We start from the raw sequence: 19,774 nt of genomic DNA, 5'->3' as shown, positions 1-19,774 counted from the left end.
TGCAACAGTGAAAACGAAATTGGCAGTATTTCACTGTCAGGACATATAAACCACATTACTATATGTCCTACCTTATCCATACACTGCACCCTGCCCTTGGGGCTACCTAGGGCCTACCTTAGGGGTGCCTTACATGTAAGAAAAGGGAAGGTTTAGGCCTGGCAAGTGGGTGCACTTGCCAAGTCGAATTTACAGTGTAAAAATACACACACAGACACTGCAGTGGCAGGTCTGAGACATGATTACAGAGCTACTTATGTGGGTGGCACAACCAGTGCTGCAGGCCCACTAGTAGCATTTGATTTACAGGCCCTGGCACCTCTAGTGCACCTTACTAGGGACTTACTAGTAAATCAAATATGCCAATCATGGATAAACCACTTACATACAATTTAAACAGGAGAGCATATGCACTTTAGCACTGATTAGCAGGGGTAAAGTGCTCAGAGTTGAAAAGCCAACAGCAACATGTCAGAAAAATATAGGAGGCAGGAGGCAAAAAAGTCTGGGGATGACCCTGCAAAAGCAAAAGTCCAACACGACCCCCTACCAGCCTAAAGCCAGGGGAGAACAATCAATACCTTGATGTACTTCCCTGATTGGGGCGATAGAACAGGGACCCAGGCCCACAACAGCAGGGGCATGCTCCAGTTCTACGCCTTCCTGACTCCAGTTGGATCCCTCTGTCCATACTCTCAGGGCCCACTAAGCTAACCCATGGGGAACCCTTCTCCACATCTACAGACACCATCTGTGCAACACCTAACTTTACTTTGCTCACAGATGTATTGCAATGGGCAGATAGTACCACCAGGGCCAACACAATGGTGTTGCCCACTCCACCCCTGGGGTGTGACTCTCGTCCTTCCCCCCCCAGGGGCAACTCTGTCCACCAGGACAGCAAGCCACAGTGGCCCCAGACAACTGTCAGGGATGAGAGCCCGACCTCAGGCCTCTCTAACCACTGTGACTGTGGAGAGTGGGGGGTGGTAGCCCCAGGTGCCTGGCACCCTTTGACCACTCTCTCTTCCACCAGGTCAGGGATGACAACCTGACCCTGGTCTTCCCCTCTGGGGCTCTGTACCCTCCCTGCAGAAGCGGCACCCCCAGAGTCAAAAACTGTCAGGGTGCTTGTAGAAGCAGTCCTGCACAATTCTTCCATCAGTGCAGGGATGTTAACCTGCAACTGATCCTCCAACCTGGGGTCTGTACCTTCAGGTTGGACCAGGGCCAGGGGTGAGGCTTCCCTCCCCCTGCCCTCTCTTCTGGGGTCCTGAACCACCCAACTAGGAGCGGCCCCCCCAGAAGACAACATGGTAGGGGCACTGTTAGCAGTAGCCCCTTCCTCCAGGTCAGGGGGGACACCCTTAACCTGGCCTCCCAATCCAGGGCCTGTACCCACAGACTGGATCACTGCCTGGCAAACCAGGACTTCTTGGGGGGCATACCTACCCCCTACCAGGTCAGAGTTTACCCTCTGAACCTGGTCATCCAACCCAGGGTCACCACCCTGCGGTTGAACCACTGCCTGGCACACCAGGACTTCCTTGGGAGCACACTTACCCCCCATCAGGTCAGAGTTTACCCCCTGAACCTGATCATTCAACCCAGAGTCACCACCCTGCGGTTGAACCATTGCCTGGCACACCAGGACTTCCAGGGGAGCACACTTACCCCCCATCAGGTCAGAGTTTACCCCCTGAATCTGGCAATCCAACCCAGAGTCACTACCCTGCGGTTGAACCACTGCCTGGCACACCAGGACTTCCTTGGGAGCACACGTACTCCCCATCAGGTCAGAGTTTACCCCCTGAACCTGATCATCCAACCCAGAGTCACCATCCTGCGGTTGAATCATTGCCTGGCGCACCAGGACTTCCTGGGGGGCACACCTACCCCCCACAAGGGAAACACTTTCCCCAAGGGCCATACAAGAGTCTGGCTGGCGCAGGTCTCCTGACCTCTGCCCATCTGACAGAGTCTGGATTCCCCCCAGCCCAGAAATGGTCTCACCAAGGTCATTCCTGGGGGGCTCTGCACTCAGAGCTGACCCCTGACCCTCCAGGTTCTCCACTGGGGTCCGCAACCCCCTCTCAACCCTCTGTCTGGACTTCTGCAACCCCTCACTAGGAGTGGTACTGCCAGACACCAGAACTGGTGGGACGCTGGCTTCAGCCGCCCCCCCAAGTTCTCCTGACACTGTGGGGTCTCCCTCAACAGATGGCCCTATGGTACAGGCTAGGCTCCCCTCCTGGGGTTCCCGCAGGGAACCCTCCAGGACCTGGGACCGGATCTCGGGCACCTTGGGCCTCAACCCATCCCCATTCCCTCTCCTCTGAGACTGGACATGGGGTCCCTCACCCATCCCACTACACTGGGACCTACCTGGGACACTACAATCCTTCCCTACCTCACCTGGTTGGGAACTACCTAGACCACTCCTCTCAGGAGCACCCCCAAATGCCTTTTCAGACTCTCTGGTACTCACCCAGAAGTCTGCCTCCATTGTAAGCTCCCTGGGGTCAGAGAACTCACACTCCACCTGGTGTTGGCATAGCTCTGGAAAATAAGGACTAGACATATGCTCTCCAGCAATTACATCACTCAGCCCCTCACATGAATTAACCAAAGTACCCTTCACCCAACCATCCAGTGACTCTGCTTTGACAAAGCACCCCACATCACCCTCCTGAGACTGGTGAGACAGTACCTGACTGTCCCTGACACTCAACCCACACTCTTCTGGGATGTTTTCACACTCCATAACCAGGACTTCTACCTGGGGGGAACCCCTCTCCCTGTCACTCTCAACTAGAGTCAGTAGAGTGTCCCTCCCACCAGTAGGAATATGATTCCCCATGCCAGTTCCCCAATCCACCTCAGGGACCCTGTGCATCACTGGAGCTACCTCATACCCCTGAACCTCCTGGCGTGTGTTAACTCCCTCCTTCAAGTAGGGCACCACCTCTCTGGGCATGTGTACTTCTGCAGCATCACTGGATATACAATTGTTGCTGCCACCATTCCAGCTGGACTCAGCCCTCATGACTTCCAGCTCTTTCAATTTAAGCTCGTAAGCATAAATCATTTTTTTAATCTCTAAGTCCCTCCTCCTTTCTGCCAGGGCTAAGGCTCTCTTCTCCTCGGCCCTCTTAAACTCTTCCCGACTCCGGATTCGAGCTAGGAGCCTATCATCTCTTTCTGTTCCCTCCTCAGGGCCACTGCCCTCCTCTTTGGAGTAATCCTCCTCCTCAGAGTAGTTATCCTCCTCAGACTCATTTGGTGGTGTTGCCTGACAACGTTTCAATTCATCCTGAAACAGGGCTGACTCAAGATCCTCCCTTCTGGATTCCTTGTTCACAGCCAGTCCCCTTTCCATGCAGAATGCTTTAAGCTGCCACTTTTTATACATAGATAGGTGCCAGAAATTGACTTCCATTTCTGCAAAGGCTTCACAACCAAAAAACAAAGTCCAAAAATATTATCAATACTTCCAGGAGGACATCAGAGAACAAAAAGCAGAATCACAAGACAAGTAGTATGTGGTCACGTAGTGGTCTGAGATCAAAACAGTAGTGTACACTTAATTACTGTATGTCAAGTACAAATACAAGTCCAAATCCCGACCGCTGGTCACCAATGTTAGAAATGGGGTCTTTGGTTGACAGTCAGGTTACCCCCTGTTCAAGCAAGGACCCTCACTCTAGTTAGGATAAAAGAGAATCACCCTCAGCTAACCCCTGCTTACCCCCTTGGTAGCTTGGCAGAGCAGTAGGCTTAACCTCAGAGTGCTGGGCGTAAAGTATTTGTACCAACACACACAGTAACTTAATGAAAACACTACAAAATGACACAACACCAGTTTAGAAAAATAGGAAATATTTATCTAGACAAAACAAGACCAAAACGACAAAAATCCAACATACACAAGTCAAGTTATGATTTTTTTAAAGGTTTAAAATAAAAAGAGTCTTTAGGTAGTTGTAACACCACACTAGCGCTGCTAGCGTGAAAATGTACCTGGTTTGCGGCAAAAATAACCCCGCACGGGCGGTGTGCGTCGAAAATAACCCTGTACGGGTATATGCGTCGAAAACAGCTCGGCACGGCGAGGCGCGTCAAAAAAGCCAGCCACGCGACGGTCCGAAAGTCCCGCGGCGCTGGTTGCGATCTCTCAGCCTTCGTCAGCGATGCTGCGCGTCGTTTCTCCTGCTCCGGGCGTCGATTCTCCGGTCGCGTTTCCTGCGGCGTCGTTTCTCAGCTGCGGAGCCGGCGTCGCGTCGTTTTCTCAGCCGCGATCGGATTCGCGTCGATCTTTTCTCCGCACGGCGCTCGGTGCGTGTATTTTTGTCCTTAGGCTGCCAGCCTCTCCTTTCAGGGTCCCAGGAACTGGAAGGGCACCACAGAGCAGAGTAGGGGTCTCTCCAGAGACTCCAGGTGCTGGCAGGAAGAAGTCTTTGCTATCCCTGAGACTTCAACAACAGGAGGCAAGCTCTACATCAAGCCCTTGGAGATTTCTTCTTCAAGATGGAAGGCACACAAAGTCCAGTCTTTGCCCTCTTACTCTGGCAGAAGCAGCACTGCAGGAAAGCTCCACAAAGCACAGTCACAGGCAGGGCAGCACTTGTTCCTCAGCTATCAGCTCTTCTCCAGGCAGAGGTTCCTCTTGATTCCAGAAGTGTTTCTAAAGTTTGTAAGTTTGGGTGCCCTTCTTATACCCATTTTAGTCTTTGAAGTCACCTTTCTTCAAAGGGGACTCACACCTTCTTGTGAAATCCTGCCTTGCCCAGGCAAGGCCTCAGACACACACCAGGGGGCTTGAGACAGCATTGTCAGAGGCAGGCACAGTCCTTTCAGATGAGAGTGACCACTCCACCCCTCCCTCCTAGCAGAGATGGCTAATCAGGAATGCAGATCACACCCCAGCTCCCTTTGTGTCACTGTCTGGTGTGAGGTGAAAAACAACCCAACTGTCAAACTGACCCAGACAGGGAATCCACAAACAAGGCAGAGTCACAGAATGGTTTAAGCAAGAAAATGCTCACTTTCTAAAAGTGGCATTTCCAAACTCACAATCTTAAAATCAACTTTACTAAAAGATGTATTTTTAAATTGTGAGTTCAGGGATCCCAAACTCCACATGTCCATCTACTCTCTAGGGGAATCTACACTTTAATCATATTTAAAGGTAGCCCCCATATTATCCTATGAGAGAGAGACAGACCTTGCAACAGTGAAAACGAAATTGGCAGTATTTCACTGTCAGGACATATAAACCACATTACTATATGTCCTACCTTATCCATACACTGCACCCTGCCCTTGGGGCTACCTAGGGCCTACCTTAGGGGTGCCTTACATGTAAGAAAAGGGAAGGTTTAGGCCTGGCAAGTGGGTGCACTTGCCAAGTCGAATTTACAGTGTAAAAATACACACACAGACACTGCAGTGGCAGGTCTGAGACATGATTACAGAGCTACTTATGTGGGTGGCACAACCAGTGCTGCAGGCCCACTAGTAGCATTTGATTTACAGGCCCTGGCACCTCTAGTGCACCTTACTAGGGACTTACTAGTAAATCAAATATGCCAATCATGGATAAACCACTTACATACAATTTAAACAGGAGAGCATATGCACTTTAGCACTGATTAGCAGGGGTAAAGTGCTCAGAGTTGAAAAGCCAACAGCAACATGTCAGAAAAATATAGGAGGCAGGAGGCAAAAAAGTCTGGGGATGACCCTGCAAAAGCAAAAGTCCAACAGAAAGGATTCTACAGCGGGCTCGTAGCCTCCCGTCGGTCCTCTTTCGAGGGCATGAGCTCCAGCTCTTCCAGGATCTATCAGTGCAGACTCTGCAGAGGCAGAGAGAGTTCAGGCCGATCACGGATCACCTGAGGCCAAATAATGTGTCCTATTCCTGGGGCCACCCGTTTCGTCTGGCCTTTCGTTGGGAGGAAAAGCTGCGGCAGGTGAAGTCAGTTGCAGAGGCCGGTCGAGTCCTGGGCCTTGAGGACCCGGGCAGGGAGGCAAGTGAAGGGGCAGCTCAATCGGTGGGGGGGCCCCCTCGGTGGCAGAGAAGAGAGAAGAAGAGGAAGCTGCAGCGCCCGATGGCAATGGAGCGGCGCTCGGAGAGAGAAGCTGTTTTGAGCAGCGTGGCAGCCGGCACGTCGGCTTAGTCTGGGGGCCCGGGGGCACCTGGGAGTGCTGTGAATCACAGCTGTCAGATTTTGTTGATGTTTGTAGAGGGTCAGGGCGGCGGAGGCAATGGATCGAGTTACTGATAGTATGGAACTTACTGCCCCGTGGAGATTTTGCCTCGTGAAGATGGATGACCGAGGACTTTGGTGTCACATGTTCTTGTTGTGCTGTTTTGTTTTTTGCTGTTGGTGTCCCCCGCGATGCTGGTCTTCTGAGAAGGCATCTCTCTTTCCTGCTTGCACTAGGCGATCTAGATGTTCCTGTGAAAGGTAGTCCCAGGTTGTGCTCTTGTCTCCCTGGCATGCTTTTTTCAGTCTAGGTTATGTCCATTAAATGCATAAGCTTAAATGTTAGGGGGTTAAATAACCCCAATAAGAGGCTAGCTATTCTCTCGGCCTTAGAGAGATCGGGAAGTCATGTATGCCTCCTGCAGGAGACGCACCTTGTCCTTAAAGATACTTTCCATATGCGTTCCAAGTGGTTTCCCAGGCAGTTTTGGTCTTCCCTACCGTCAAAGCATGCAGGGGTGGCGATACTTCGTTCACGCACATTCCCCGGAGAAGTAATATCCAAAAAGCATGAGGTCCCGGGGAGGCTCTTGTCCTTGAGGATTCGAGTGGGGGGTTTCACTTTCATGGTTGCTTCCCTGTATGCGCCCAATTCCCGTCAGGAGGCCTTTTTGAAACAGTCTTTGACACCAATATTGCATTCCCCGGACGGTGCCTTGTTGCTGGGAGCGGATTTTAATTTGGTAATGGATGGGGACCTGAATCGCTCAGGTCAACGGTATGGTCAGACTGGGTCCTTGTCGGATGCTGGGCAGCAGTGGCTTAAGGAGTGTGGGCTGGTGGATGTGTGGAGGAGGGCGCACCCCACGTTGAGGGATTACTCCTTCTACTCACAGGCAACCAAAACATACCCTAGACTGGACCTCTTTCTGGCTTCCCAGGAGCTTCTCCCCAGGGTTAGAGACCCGGCGATTGAGCCGCGGGCCTTGTCGGATCATGCTCCGATAACAGTCGAGATTTGCACAGGCATGGAAAGGGTTAGTCCATCAGGATGGCGATTTAGAGACTCGATGCTTCAGAATGGGGAAACGGTTGAGGCGATCCGTAGGGCTATAAGAAATTACCTTAGCTTTAATGATAATGGGACAACAAGCATTGCAACACTATGGGAGGCGTTGAAGACTGTCCTGAGGTGATGTCGCTCTCTTCTAGGGATAACAAGGCGAGGACCCTACTCCGGGGGGACCTGGAGCAGCGGGTGAGGCAGTTGGAGCGCTCGCATAAGCGTACCGGTGCTCCTAGGATATGGCGAGAGCTAGAGAGGGTCCGGAAGCAGTTGAGCCGGTTGGATTGGGACAGGGCAGAGTATGCGTGGCCCGACTCAAGCACAAGTTTTATGTAGGAAGCAACAAGGCCGGCAAGCTGCTGGCGCATAGGTTGCGAGCACAGTGCGCAGCGTCTTTGATAAAAATGGTAAGATCCCCTTCGGGGGCAGAGGCATGCACGAGCAACCAAATTGCGCAGGCTTTTGCGGAATTCTATCGAAGTCTGTATATGGCTGAGATGCCCGGTGACGTAGCCCCAGAATCCTTCTTGGAGGGCATAGCAATCACACCTTTGTCGGCGACGGACTCTGCCTCGCTAGATCTTCCTGTAAGGGCTGAGGAGGTTATATCTGCGATCGCTCGATTGCAGATTGGGAAGTCACCTGGTCCAGACGGCTTCTCCGCGCTTTTCTATAAATCCTTTTGCGCAGAACTTGTTCCCGTCCTTGTGAGACTTTTTAACTCTTTTCGGCAGACGGGTGTGCTTTCGCCTAGTATGTTAGATGCCACTATCGTGGTTATCCCAAAACCGGGGAAGGACCCCGAGGAATGCGCTTCGTATAGGCCGATCTCCCTCCTGAATATTGATGCCAAATTGTTTACCATTATTTTGGCACACCGTTTTAATTATTACATGCCGGGGCTTGTGGACCCCGACCAATCGGGATTCATACTTCATAGGCAGTACAGCGACAATACCAAGCAATTGCTCCATCTCTTGGACAAAACGGAGCGTTCCCGTAGGGCAGCGCTCTTTCTGTCAGTTGACGCTGAGAAGGCCTTTGACAGGGTCCATTGGCCATACCTGTTTAAGGTGTTAGAATGCTATGGATTGGGCTCAGGTTTTCTAACATGGATTCGATGTATTTATCAAGAACCTAGTGCAGCGGTCCGGGTCAACAGGACTCTCTCTTTGCCTTTCACTGTCCAAAGAGGTACTAGGCAGGGGTGCCCTCTTTCGCCCCTTTTGTTTGCGCTTTACATGGATCCACTGGCTCAGAGGCTCCGGGACAATCCTCTGATTAAGGGCATGAGGTTCGGGGGGGAGAGCACCTCATCTCGCTGTATGCGGACGATGTTATTTTTACCTTGGCGGAGCCTGTGAACTCATTACCGCCTCTAATGGGTGTTATTGAGGAATTTGGGTGGGTTTCGGGGTTCCGTATGAACATGCTTAAATCGCAGGCCCTGGGCCGGTTTATCCCTGCGGAGCATGAAAGGGACTTGAGGGCCTGTTTCCATTTTACATGGTCTTCCTCGGGGCTCCCATACCTGGGGATGGAGCTGGGCGCCACGGTTGCCCATTTGGTAAGGTTAAACTATTTGAAATTAACGCGGGAGGTACAGCGCGACTTGGAATCATGGGGAGGCTTAGACTTTCTTGGTTGGGTAGGGTTGCAGCGGTGAAGATGACCATTCTGCCGCGTATACTTTATTTGTTCCAGGTGCTCCCGCTGGAACCTCCCCAGAGGACGATAGCATCCCTCCAAACAGCGGTCTTAAGATTTATTTGGGACGGGAGGCTGGCGCGGGTGTCACGGCAGGTCCTGTACCGCCCTAAGCGGGAGGGGGGACTGGCGGTCCCATGCTTCATTCGATACTTCCAGGCAGCTCAGCTGCGCTTTCTTTTGGAATGGAGTCGACCTGCCTCGGAAAAGCATTGTTTTATGGATCAAGCAGTGGCGGGCTCTCACATATGGAAGGAACCTTGGCTTAGGCGCCGTCATAGGGCACGGGGCTATATATTTCCCCGATCACTGAGGTTTCGGTGAGAGTGTGGGATCGGGTGGCCGGCAGAGCGGGCCTGACGACTTTCCCGTCTCCGCTGGGCGCGAACCCTGACTTTGGCCCAGGCCTACAGCCGGAGGCATTGCGTCGGTGGTATAAGGGGGGATGCAAAAGGGCAGGAAACTTATTTGACGAGCATGGGGTTATCCCCTTTGATCAGCTGAGGGAGCAATATGGCCTGATTGAAGCTGATAGGATGATGTACTATCAAGTAAGATACTGGGCACTGCTCCCGGCCAATAGGATATTAATCGACAGGACGTTAACTCCATTTGAAAAATTGATTCTAATGAAAAAGGATGATAAGCATGTGGTCTCGGAACTCAATGCCCTCCTGCGGGGAGAGACCCGTCCAATCAAAACTAGGGGTCAATTGAGATGGGAGAAGGAGCTTGATAAGGAACTTTCAGAGGATGAGTGGGAGAGTGTTTTTTATAGGGTGCATCATACAGCTTATAATGCAGCGGGTGCAGAGACAGCTTACAAGGTAGCCTCCTACTGGTACTACACCCCTAACAGGATTCATGCTTGGAATCAGGCTAAATCCAGTAGCTGTTGGAGGGGCTGTGGGGGGGAGGGGCACGCTTGTGCACCTGCTATGGCATTGCCCGAAGTTGCATAGGTATTGGAAGGACATAATAGACTCCGTGGATAGGGCATTTAATACTCAGATTCCCAGATTCCCTGCGTATGTCTTGCTTGGTCTGCCTAACCCGCTCACCTTTCCCCTAAGATCTTTGAAGGGTCGGCAGATGGCCCTGGCATTGAATGCGGCCGTACAACTTTTGCTTTCGGTGTGGGGGACAGAGCAGATCCCGTCAATAGTCTCTTGGCAGCACAAGCTCTGGTTTATTCTTGCCATGGAAAAGTTATCTTTGGCTTCACAGCTGCGAGGTGGGGACTTTAAGGAACTTTGGCAACCGTTGCTACGTATTTTGTCTGGGGAGTTTTCAGAGTTGACATGCCCAACCTATCTGAGGGTTCTTAACTTGATCTGAGTACCTGAGAGGTTACCTACGAAGAGAGGGCAAGTCTGGATTTGTAACACATGATAGTAGAGCCTGAGATCGTTTGATTAACGTATATCTAACCAGCAGTGGGGAAACATAGTTGTGTTCACTGTCTTATCTTTTTTTTTGTTTTTCTTTTATTGTTTCGCATGTAATATGCTAATGGTGCGCTTGCTCGCAATATAGTGATGTTGTATATGTATAAGTGCAATGTTCTAAAATTGAAAACTTAATAAACAGATTTGATCTATAAAGTTAGACTTTAGGTCTAAACTTAGACTTGAGGTTTAAACTTAGACTTTTGGTCTAAGTTTACCTTCGTGAATCGGCCCCAAGTGTCACCCAAAGAGCAAGTGTTGCACGCGAGTCGCGCCCATTCACCAGGAGAGTGGTAAGGCTGTGGCCGGTGGTGCAATTTGGGACACACTCTTGCAAATGCATTACTGATGTTTGATGTGGTCGCACACTGTCATTTACAACAGCACACTTACGTTGAAATGGGCACTAAATTGCGCAGACGTCATTCAGTATACAGGGCACAACTGATGATGTGTGGACATTGGATTACAGTGAATATTTATCATTTGTGCATCACCAGGCATAGTGTCTTGATTTGTTTTGTTCCCATTACTATATTTGTTTCCACTACACTTCAGAATTACAAGAAGAATTACAAAGGAGAGAGTTTCATTTGTGGCTTCCCAACCGCTGATATATTTTGAACGATTTGTGCAGTTTGGATTTTGTTGTGTGTTAGAATTAACACCCTACAGCCTTTTCTTGCACACATGCAAGATTGTCACATAGTTCAACTTACAAAATCTTCTCACTGCAGTCGAGAAAGAAAAGTAAAGACTAATCGCCATATTACAAGAATAAGCAGCCATTTGACAGAAGACAGAGCCTGACATTTGACCTCTATGAGAAGTTAAAATGTGAGGCATCTTTGTGACTCATTCACCTTCTGAACTCCAGAATATGTATGTTGGGGTGCTGCAGCACCCCCGGCAGCCCTACTTCCATTTCTTATGATATTGTACCATTTATATAGCATTTACTACTCTTATATGGGGCATTAAAGCGCTTGCCAATATGGTCGGCAAGCTATGCCTTGTAGGGTGTGTAGTTGGCAGGAGGCTGTCTTTCATGCTACATGAGAACGCTGCGTGTGCTGACCACCGAGGTGCGGTTATCATGTTATGGGGCCATGTGGTGGATGAAGAGGTGTGAGAGACAGGACTCAGGTTATGCTTTACAATAAGCTGGCACTTTGAACACCTATGGAGGCCCCTTTATGGTACGTCTCATGGTCATAGTCCAGTAAGCTATGCACAGCACTGGAAAGGATAGTAATACGTTTATTGAACACATGTCCATAAAAAATAACAATAATAAGAAAATACAATAAAAACTGTAAAATATGGTGCTGAATAGAGCAATCAGAATCACAGTTTACAAATTCCTGCCGGCTATGTTTGCATATTTTAGATGCTTCTGTATTTACAGATAGAGTTAGTGAACCAATATAGATATTTAGGGCTTGCTTTTTCTAATAACTTGAGGTGGGAAGGCCACATGAAAATTGTAAGGGTTCTGTTACAGACTGTCTGGAGGACTTTCATTGACTCTATTCTAGATATGAAGCAATCGTACGTTTCACTGGTATATATGTTTGCGATGCTGCAGTAGGTTTCACACATTTCCTTCTTTGTATCAAATGTGGAAGGCCGACAGGAGTCTGTAAACCTTAATTCTGATTGCTCTATTCAGCACCATGTTTGATGTTTTTAAAGTTGTATTTTATTGTTCTTATTATGGTTTATGAATGTTCTATCCTGTCCTGCACCAGGCTGTCCAGACTGATATGTTATTTAAAGTTAACAATCCTGCGCAGGTTTGGTAGGCGAGAGGAGTGGTGGGGAGATCTGCAAGGGTAGTCTTTGTTACAATCACTCCATTGTCTGAATGTCATTATGGTATCTAAGGGTCCACCTCGTACATGACACATTGTGTGGGACCCCAACAAATGGAGAGGTTTCTAAAGATAAACATCTCCACCCAAGAGAACCAGTGGAAAAGGTGTTTTAATTACCTTTATTCATTGCACGATAAGGATATACATAAATGCAGTAGTTTAGAACTACCAAATTTAGGAATGGACCATGAACAAGTAAGAATAGTTTATAGTAGGCTTATTGTGTATCCTAAAAAGGAAAACACATAATTTAATACGAGTTTAACATTTTTTGTAGCTTAATAGCTCCCTCAACATAAAAGACATATCTTCCTCACCTTTTAGGAATCTTCTGTGGTTACTCATTAATGCATGACTTTCTTCTTGGGCGAGGAATAGTTAATTACGTTAACCGGACTTCGGTCTAGTTCTCCTAAGTTGAAAAATAATTTTTGACACTCTGAGAAGTCTAATGATGAAATTACCTAGAAGGATGAACATCCTGTCCGCCGAAATCTAAATTCCATTATATCCACTGGGATTTAGATTTCAGCGGATGGGATATCTTTTATTGTTGTGATGGAGTAACTCATCCACCAAGATCTCAATTAGACCCTACGTTTTCCTTAAAAGTAATATATGGAAAGGACACAGCCAGGGATTAGGAGAGCAGGCTGGTCTTGTGTATGTTTCGCTGATTTTGTTTCCTCTATTTTTCCAGCGTTCCTGAAGCAGCGGGCCGTGAAAGTGTTCTTTGACACCCCCTTGGAATTAAAATCCACGCTAAACAGAAGCTTCATTCAGGGGTTCAGGCATCTGTCATCACAGGCGCCTGTTCAACACATGCTGGTGCTGGTTCTGCTGCATGCGATCCTGCTACACAGGCAGCACTATCGTGGAATGGCTGAGGCAGAGGTGTATCACTGGTGAGTGTGGCCGTGTGGGTTGAATGCTATCTCACTCTCGGCTAGAGGCAGATATAGACCATCTGATGTGAAATGGAAGGAGGGAACATGGCATCAGTAAGACAAGGTCAGCGTTGAATAGTTCAGTTACTCAGTCATGTCGCTTATGATCACTGTAATGAAGGTATCCGGAACAGACATTATGATGCTTCATCTGCATTGGTTGGTGGATGTGGTTTAGTGATAATTTCCAAGTCACTGTCTCACACAATGTTTCTTTCCACTGTTTCTTGCTTACTGCCAGAACCCTGCCTCCCATCTGATCTATACAAGGCCACCTTGATCACTGCTGCACCCCTTCCCAGCGTCCTCCTGAAGCCATGCCTCACATTGGGTCTTTGTGAGACCCAGGCCGCCATCCTTCACTGCTGTACCCATCCCTCGCTTCGTCCCGAAGCCATGCCTCACATCGAGTCTATATGGTAACCAGGCCGGATCTTTGCTCAAAATCCAAACATGCCTCCCTCTCACCCAGTACCACCACATAAGAGTCGTCCCTGGCTCATTCACGAAGGCCTCGCAGACTCGACCTGTGAAATACTGGTTGCCTTGTATTCGCTTTCAGTTTTGCAGGGAAGCTCATAAACACTGTGAGCCCCTTCGTCAACATCACCGTGGCATACACATCTAAGCCTTCTTCTTCGTCAACATCACCTGCGTGATACTCATCAAAGCCTTCTTTGCCAACACCTCCTGCGTGATACTCATCAAAGCCTTCTTTGCCAACACCTCCTGCGTGATACACATCCAAGCCTTCTTTGCCAACACCTCCTGCGTGATACACATCTAAGCCTTCTTTGCCAACACCTCCTGCGTGATACTCATCAAAGCCTACTTCTTTGCCAACATCTCCTGCGTGATACTCATCAAAGCCTTCTTTGCCAACACCTCCTGCGTGATACACATCTAAGCCTTCTTTGCCAACACCTCCTGCGTGATACTCATCAAAGCCTTCTTTGCCAACACCTCCTGCGTGATACACATCAAAGCCTTCTTTGCCAACACCTCCTGCGTGATACTCATCAAAGCCTTCTTCTTCGCCAACATTACATGGTGCAGACTAGGGAACAGGCAAACGCCGTCCTGCTCTTTAGAAGCACATCATCTTCTGCATGGTCTCTCAGATAACCCAAGCCCTCCATTCTGCTGAACTGATTATCACCAAACCAGTGACACCCAACTCATCACGTCAGTTCTGCACCCTTGGCACAAGCCTTGTCACCATTTTACAATGTCTTCTGTCTCATTAGATGGTAAGGTCAGCAATTCAGGCAGCTTGACCCAAAGGGCGTCTGAGGAAATCTCCATGGGTACTCCCAACACGCTCAATTTTGTGCAATTCTGCAGGCCTATCTTCTCTTCAGATATCACCACCGGGTCCCTCTCTGTGGTGGAAAGACAGGAAGGTGTCCCTTCGGCAGCCTTACAATAACCTCAGTTACCTCTAGCATGTGCCCAGATGACAACATCCTGCCAGATAAGCCCTCTAACTTCACTTCCACATTTCTCACTACAGTTGCAGCCGTGGTAATCTTGTGCTGAGATCTGTTCACTGGTTGTTAATAGAAAGTAGTTAGTTGTGCCCCTCCTCTGGCCTCCCCATTTGGATCCTTTCAAGATCCTTACGTTGTTGTCGCCTGTGGTGTGTGCCTTTTTTACTCCCCCACTGCAGAAGTTGATTAGTGGTATGTAGGCAACAAGCCAAATAAAATGAGGCAGAATATTGCACTTTGGTGTTTACTGCCTATCTCCAATTAGGTAATCTCAGGCTTCACAAGGGTGGACTTCAGCAGAAACCCCAAGCAGGGCAAGATCTACAGAAGCTGTGTCTGGTGGAGTTCCCAGTCCCTGTTGTTAGGACAGCGGGTGTCCGCCAGCCCACAATGAAAGAAACACCCCCTCCCCCAGTTGATCACCAGCACACTCATCAATACTCAAGTTGTGGCTCTGGTTAGGCTGCAATGCACTTCCTGTCCCTGTGGCTGAAACCCTCCAGGGCAGCCACTAATTGCTGATGCCCTCTTTGCTGGGGAGCAGCTGCAACCCACACATTCACTAATCTACTTGTCCTCCCCATCAGTGCAGTTCATTGGTCACCACCTCTGAGCTTTGCGCTGCTGCACCAGGTTCCACTGTGAACGTTCGGATGGAAACCCCATAAATGTTCAGCTCCTTGAGGAGTGCGCTGGCCCCACACAGTCCGAGCTAAAGGAGGAGCCGCTCAAGAGCTGCAAAGACCCACAGGCCTCATGGGCCCTGGCAGGTCCTGCTCCCAAATACCCACCTCAGCAGTTTTTATGGGGACATTTCTGTAGTGTAAAATTGCAGAGTAACCTGAAAAGGAGTATTCAACAGAGGCAAGAAACAGAAATGTATTTTGTGTTAGTTTACGAAATACCTATAACACTATCAAAAAGTGTAAAGCATCTACGCCTGTGTGCATTGTGCCTTCAGCCCATTGTTATGGCTACTGGTGACATCTACTGCGTCCGGCGGTCTCGGGGAGGAGCTTGGGGTGTAGGCACCCCACAAAGTGCACAGGGTTTCTGGTGGCAGCAAATAGGAATGCGTTGCCTTGCTATGCTTACCTCTGTACCCTTGAAGCTTGGGTCCCCCTATTTTGAGATCCTTGGCATCTCACTGCACCTGATTAGATTCTCCTTTCAGAACACTACGCCTTAGCTTAGCATCACTTCTTTGTTATTGGGTGTAGGATGTGGGCTCTTCCTCCACACCTTGAGGTACTTCAGAGAAGACTGCCAGTACCTTCATTGAATGCTTCTAGGCATCTTTTAAGGCCTACTTGTTAATAGTTATACAGTACTGATATAAGTTCTTTCTTTTAGACTAAACCAAGATGGTAGCTGTTATTTTCTAAACGTTAGCAGCCCAATCCAGTACGAATGCCAGGTATGTGTCTAATTAACGTTTCCTGTGCTCCTCTGTGTAAGCTGGCTCAATCCTTCAAAAGCCAGATTGCACCGCCGCCATAGCATTTTTTAAAGGAGTTATCGCCCCCCTAAGCCTTTTATGTCTCCCTATGTTTCCTTTGAGATTCTAATTCCAGTAGCTGGTTCCTTTCAGCCCTGGTTTATTTTCAGTTCTGTTTGATGCTAGCCCTCTGGAGTATATCACTCTTGGAAGATCCTATATTCTTTTGGATCTGAAGGCTACGACCTCAACTCTTCCTGGAGGTTTTGGTATGCCACTGGGTTTTTCTTCCAGAACTGTAACCCTTCTTGAAAACACCTTCCCTTCGCACATGCATGCTATAGTGTGATAGAATTGTAGCTTTAGAAAGGTGTTGCCCTTACATCGATCAAGCTAAGAGCCAGATCTAGAAGACGCCCCTTGCGTCCTGCCTTCGACACCCGGAGGAAGGTTACCTCCTTGGTAGAAAGTCTCTGTCAAATGGGCATGGAGGAGGTGAGGGACATGGCAAAAGCACAAGTGAGAAGGAGACTACAGTGAGAGAACGACACAGTGCTCTAGACTTACGGCGTTTGCGAATGTCCTGTGCATGTAGTTGTTGTATGATGGGGATTCAAGGTTCTTGTATGTTGGCAAGGGGGAGGGATTCAACTTGTTAATAGTAGTTTTCCCTTCACAACCTCCGTTCCCTACTCTGGCTTTGGTATTAAGTAACTTTTTGGTATTATTATTATTATTATTTTTGGGGGTGGGGGGGTTCTGAAAAATGGGCTTAAGTCTGTCTTCTATTTCAGTGTTAGTAGTTTTTTTGAGTTAATGAATCAGCACTTGTCAAAGTACCTGTGTTGGAAAATGACCCTCTCTGAAGGCTCACCCCAAACTTTTGCCTTCCTCTGCCTCTTTGCTCACCCTATTTTTGTTGACCTTAGAACTCTGAGCACTTTAACAATGCTCACCAGTGCTAAAGTGCATGTGCTCCTCTCCTAAACATGGTAACATTGGTGTATACACAATTGGCATATTTAATTTACCTGCAAGTCCCTTGTAAAGTGGTATACCCTATACCCAGGACCTGTACATGAAATACTACAGTGGGCCTGCCGCACTGCTTGTGCCACCCACACAAGTAGCCCTTTATACATGCCCCAGGCCTGACACTGCAGAGCCTGTGTGTGCAGTTTTCCTGCCACTTCGACTTGGCATTTAAAACCCTTTGCTAAGCCTTAAACCTCCCTTCTGTTTCATCTAAGTCACCCGTAAGGTAGGCCATAGGTAGCTCATAAGGCAGAGTGCTGTGTAACTAAAATGTAGGGCATGTACGTTTAAGATTGCATGTTTTAATAGTGAAAAGCACCTAACTTTGTTTTTCATTACTGTGAGGCCTACTCCTTTCATACGGTAACAATCAGAATTTCTTATTGCACTTCTAAGCTGTAATTCCCTATTGAGAAGGAGTAGCTATGTCATGTTTCATATCTTTGGAATGGTAATGATAAATCCTCTTTACTGGAAAAGTCGGATTTAACATTACTATTTTAGAAATGTCACTTTGAGAAAGTGGGCATTTCTCTGCTCTTACAGCTCTGGGGTGGGTGACAGCGACACTTTGTGCATTCCCTCTAGTCAGCCACAAACACAACCATGCCATTCAGAACTTCTTTTTTTATAACACATTTTTTGCATATCATTGTGAAGAGTGGCCTCAGAGGCCTTATGTTCAAGCACCAGACAGTGTGCATATAAACAACAGCTTATTTGAAAGCTTTACATATTACCTATTCCAGCATCATAAACATACACATATTGTCTACAGTGTCTGTCCCTCTTATGGGAGCGAGTCATGGACAGAGACTGGACCCTTTGTTACAATCTGGAGGCCCCTATCAGCTCATATTTCTGTGGAACTCCTCGTGCTTTGAACAGCTGTTTTTCCTTTGCAGCACAGTAGTCCATGCCCCTAACCCATCCCTCCTGGCAAACTCTCCTCTCCAGTGCCTGGCCAGGTCTCTGTTGGCCATCAAGTAGGCCGTAGCAATAAAGGCACAAGTGCCCCCCTCCCCCACACACACACTGATTCCATATCCCCAGCGGTATTATTTTGGGGTCTATAGTTGATGACCCGCCCAATCAATCTGTTGACCTCTTACCAGTACAGCTGGACGACTGGGCATTCCCACATTACATAACAGAGGGAGCCTCGAGAGTGGCAGCAGTAGAGACACAGTTCCCCGGCAAGTCCCATACGTCAGAGTTGTGCCGGAGATTAGTAGGTCTTAGGGAAGTAATTAAATTGTATGATGCGAAAGCACATGGAGATAGCTAGCAGTCTAGAAGCCATTTTTCAAAGGATACCCTACGTGTTTTTCCCTGCCCAACGACAACTAGTGTTTTGTGCCTGTAAATTTGTAAAGAAAGTGGGTTATAGAGGTTGTGCTGTAAGATGTATAGGAAACTTGGGAGGGACACCATCGTGAGGAGCACACGCCTTCTTGCTATCGAGAGAGGCAACCTAAACCATTCCCCCATTTCCAATCATGGCCTGACCAATAGTGGGGCAATGTTGAATTCACAGTGATTCTGTTGGGTGAGGGCCACCATCATGCCTTGATAGTGGAAACGATCACCCACCACCACAATCACAAATCTTCCAAGCCCTGGTCTGATGCCCCTCATATGGGTACCAGTGTTGATTTCTCCTTATCAACTTTGAGCACTGATGCTTCCCCAGGTATTGTCAGGATTTCCATGAGCTTCGGGATGGTGTCCCAGGGTCTCTGAATGAAGAGCATATCACCTGCGTACAAAGAAATACGATCCTCTGCTCCCCACCTTCACTCAATGCTGCTAAGTCTAGCGTCCACTCGGGTGAGCTGCACCAGAGGCTCCACCACAAGCGCAAACAATAGCGGGTGAAAAAGGGCAACCCTACTGGGTGCCCATTTCTATAGGGAATTTCTGCGAGAGGGCTCTGTTTACTCGCACCTGGGTCCAGAGGTCTGTGTACAATATGGACACCCACCTCCTAAACCAGATCCAAATGACATTTTGTGGAGGACTGCCAAGAGATAGGGCCAGTGCACTGTATCAAAGGCCCGATCTATCTCTATCAGAAGAAGTCAGCATCTCCCGACAGTTTGTCAGATCCGGGCAGTGCCAAGTGTAGCTGATGAAGGCAATACCTAGTGCTCCTGCCCTTGCTGAAACACATAGCCAACAGTTTAGCCAGGATTTTCACTTCAAGGTAAATTAGATAGATAGGGTGATATGGCCCGCATTCTGTTTGGGGTTTGTCAGGCTTAAGAATTACTGTAATGTTCGCTCCACGGAGGTGCCCGGGCAGTCTCCCATTGTTGAAGGCGTCCTCGTATAGTGCCAGTTGATGTAGGATTAATAATGAGAATTATTTCTTGGAGAGATCTAGAAGAAACCCTTTCAGGCCTGTGATGTTCTCGGAGGGCATAGAGAAGATGGCGTATTGCTTCTCCTCTGACACAAGCAAAGGATCAAGGTCTCTGCTTTCCGTGACTAAGAGTGATTGCAAGGGCAAATTGTGGTTAATGGTATTGTCCCGTTCCATGGCGGGAGGCTCCCT

At 48.6% G+C, this 19,774-nt stretch overlaps 1 protein-coding gene across 1 annotated transcript in view; it reads left to right on the top strand.

Moving 5' to 3' along the window:
* DNHD1 (dynein heavy chain domain 1) overlaps positions 1-19,774 on the top strand; it is a 337,397-nt gene that overhangs the window by 299,411 nt on the left and 18,212 nt on the right. Inside the window, exon 40 of the mRNA XM_069203282.1 lies at positions 13,008-13,212. Within this exon, the coding sequence (XP_069059383.1) occupies positions 13,008-13,212 (205 nt within the window). The remainder of the gene's footprint in view (positions 1-13,007; positions 13,213-19,774) is intronic.

This window comes from Pleurodeles waltl, chromosome 8 (genome assembly GCF_031143425.1).
Source record: "Pleurodeles waltl isolate 20211129_DDA chromosome 8, aPleWal1.hap1.20221129, whole genome shotgun sequence".
In the NCBI taxonomy this organism is placed as follows: Eukaryota; Metazoa; Chordata; class Amphibia; order Caudata; family Salamandridae; genus Pleurodeles; species Pleurodeles waltl.
This window is presented reverse-complemented; position numbering and strand designations above follow the sequence as displayed.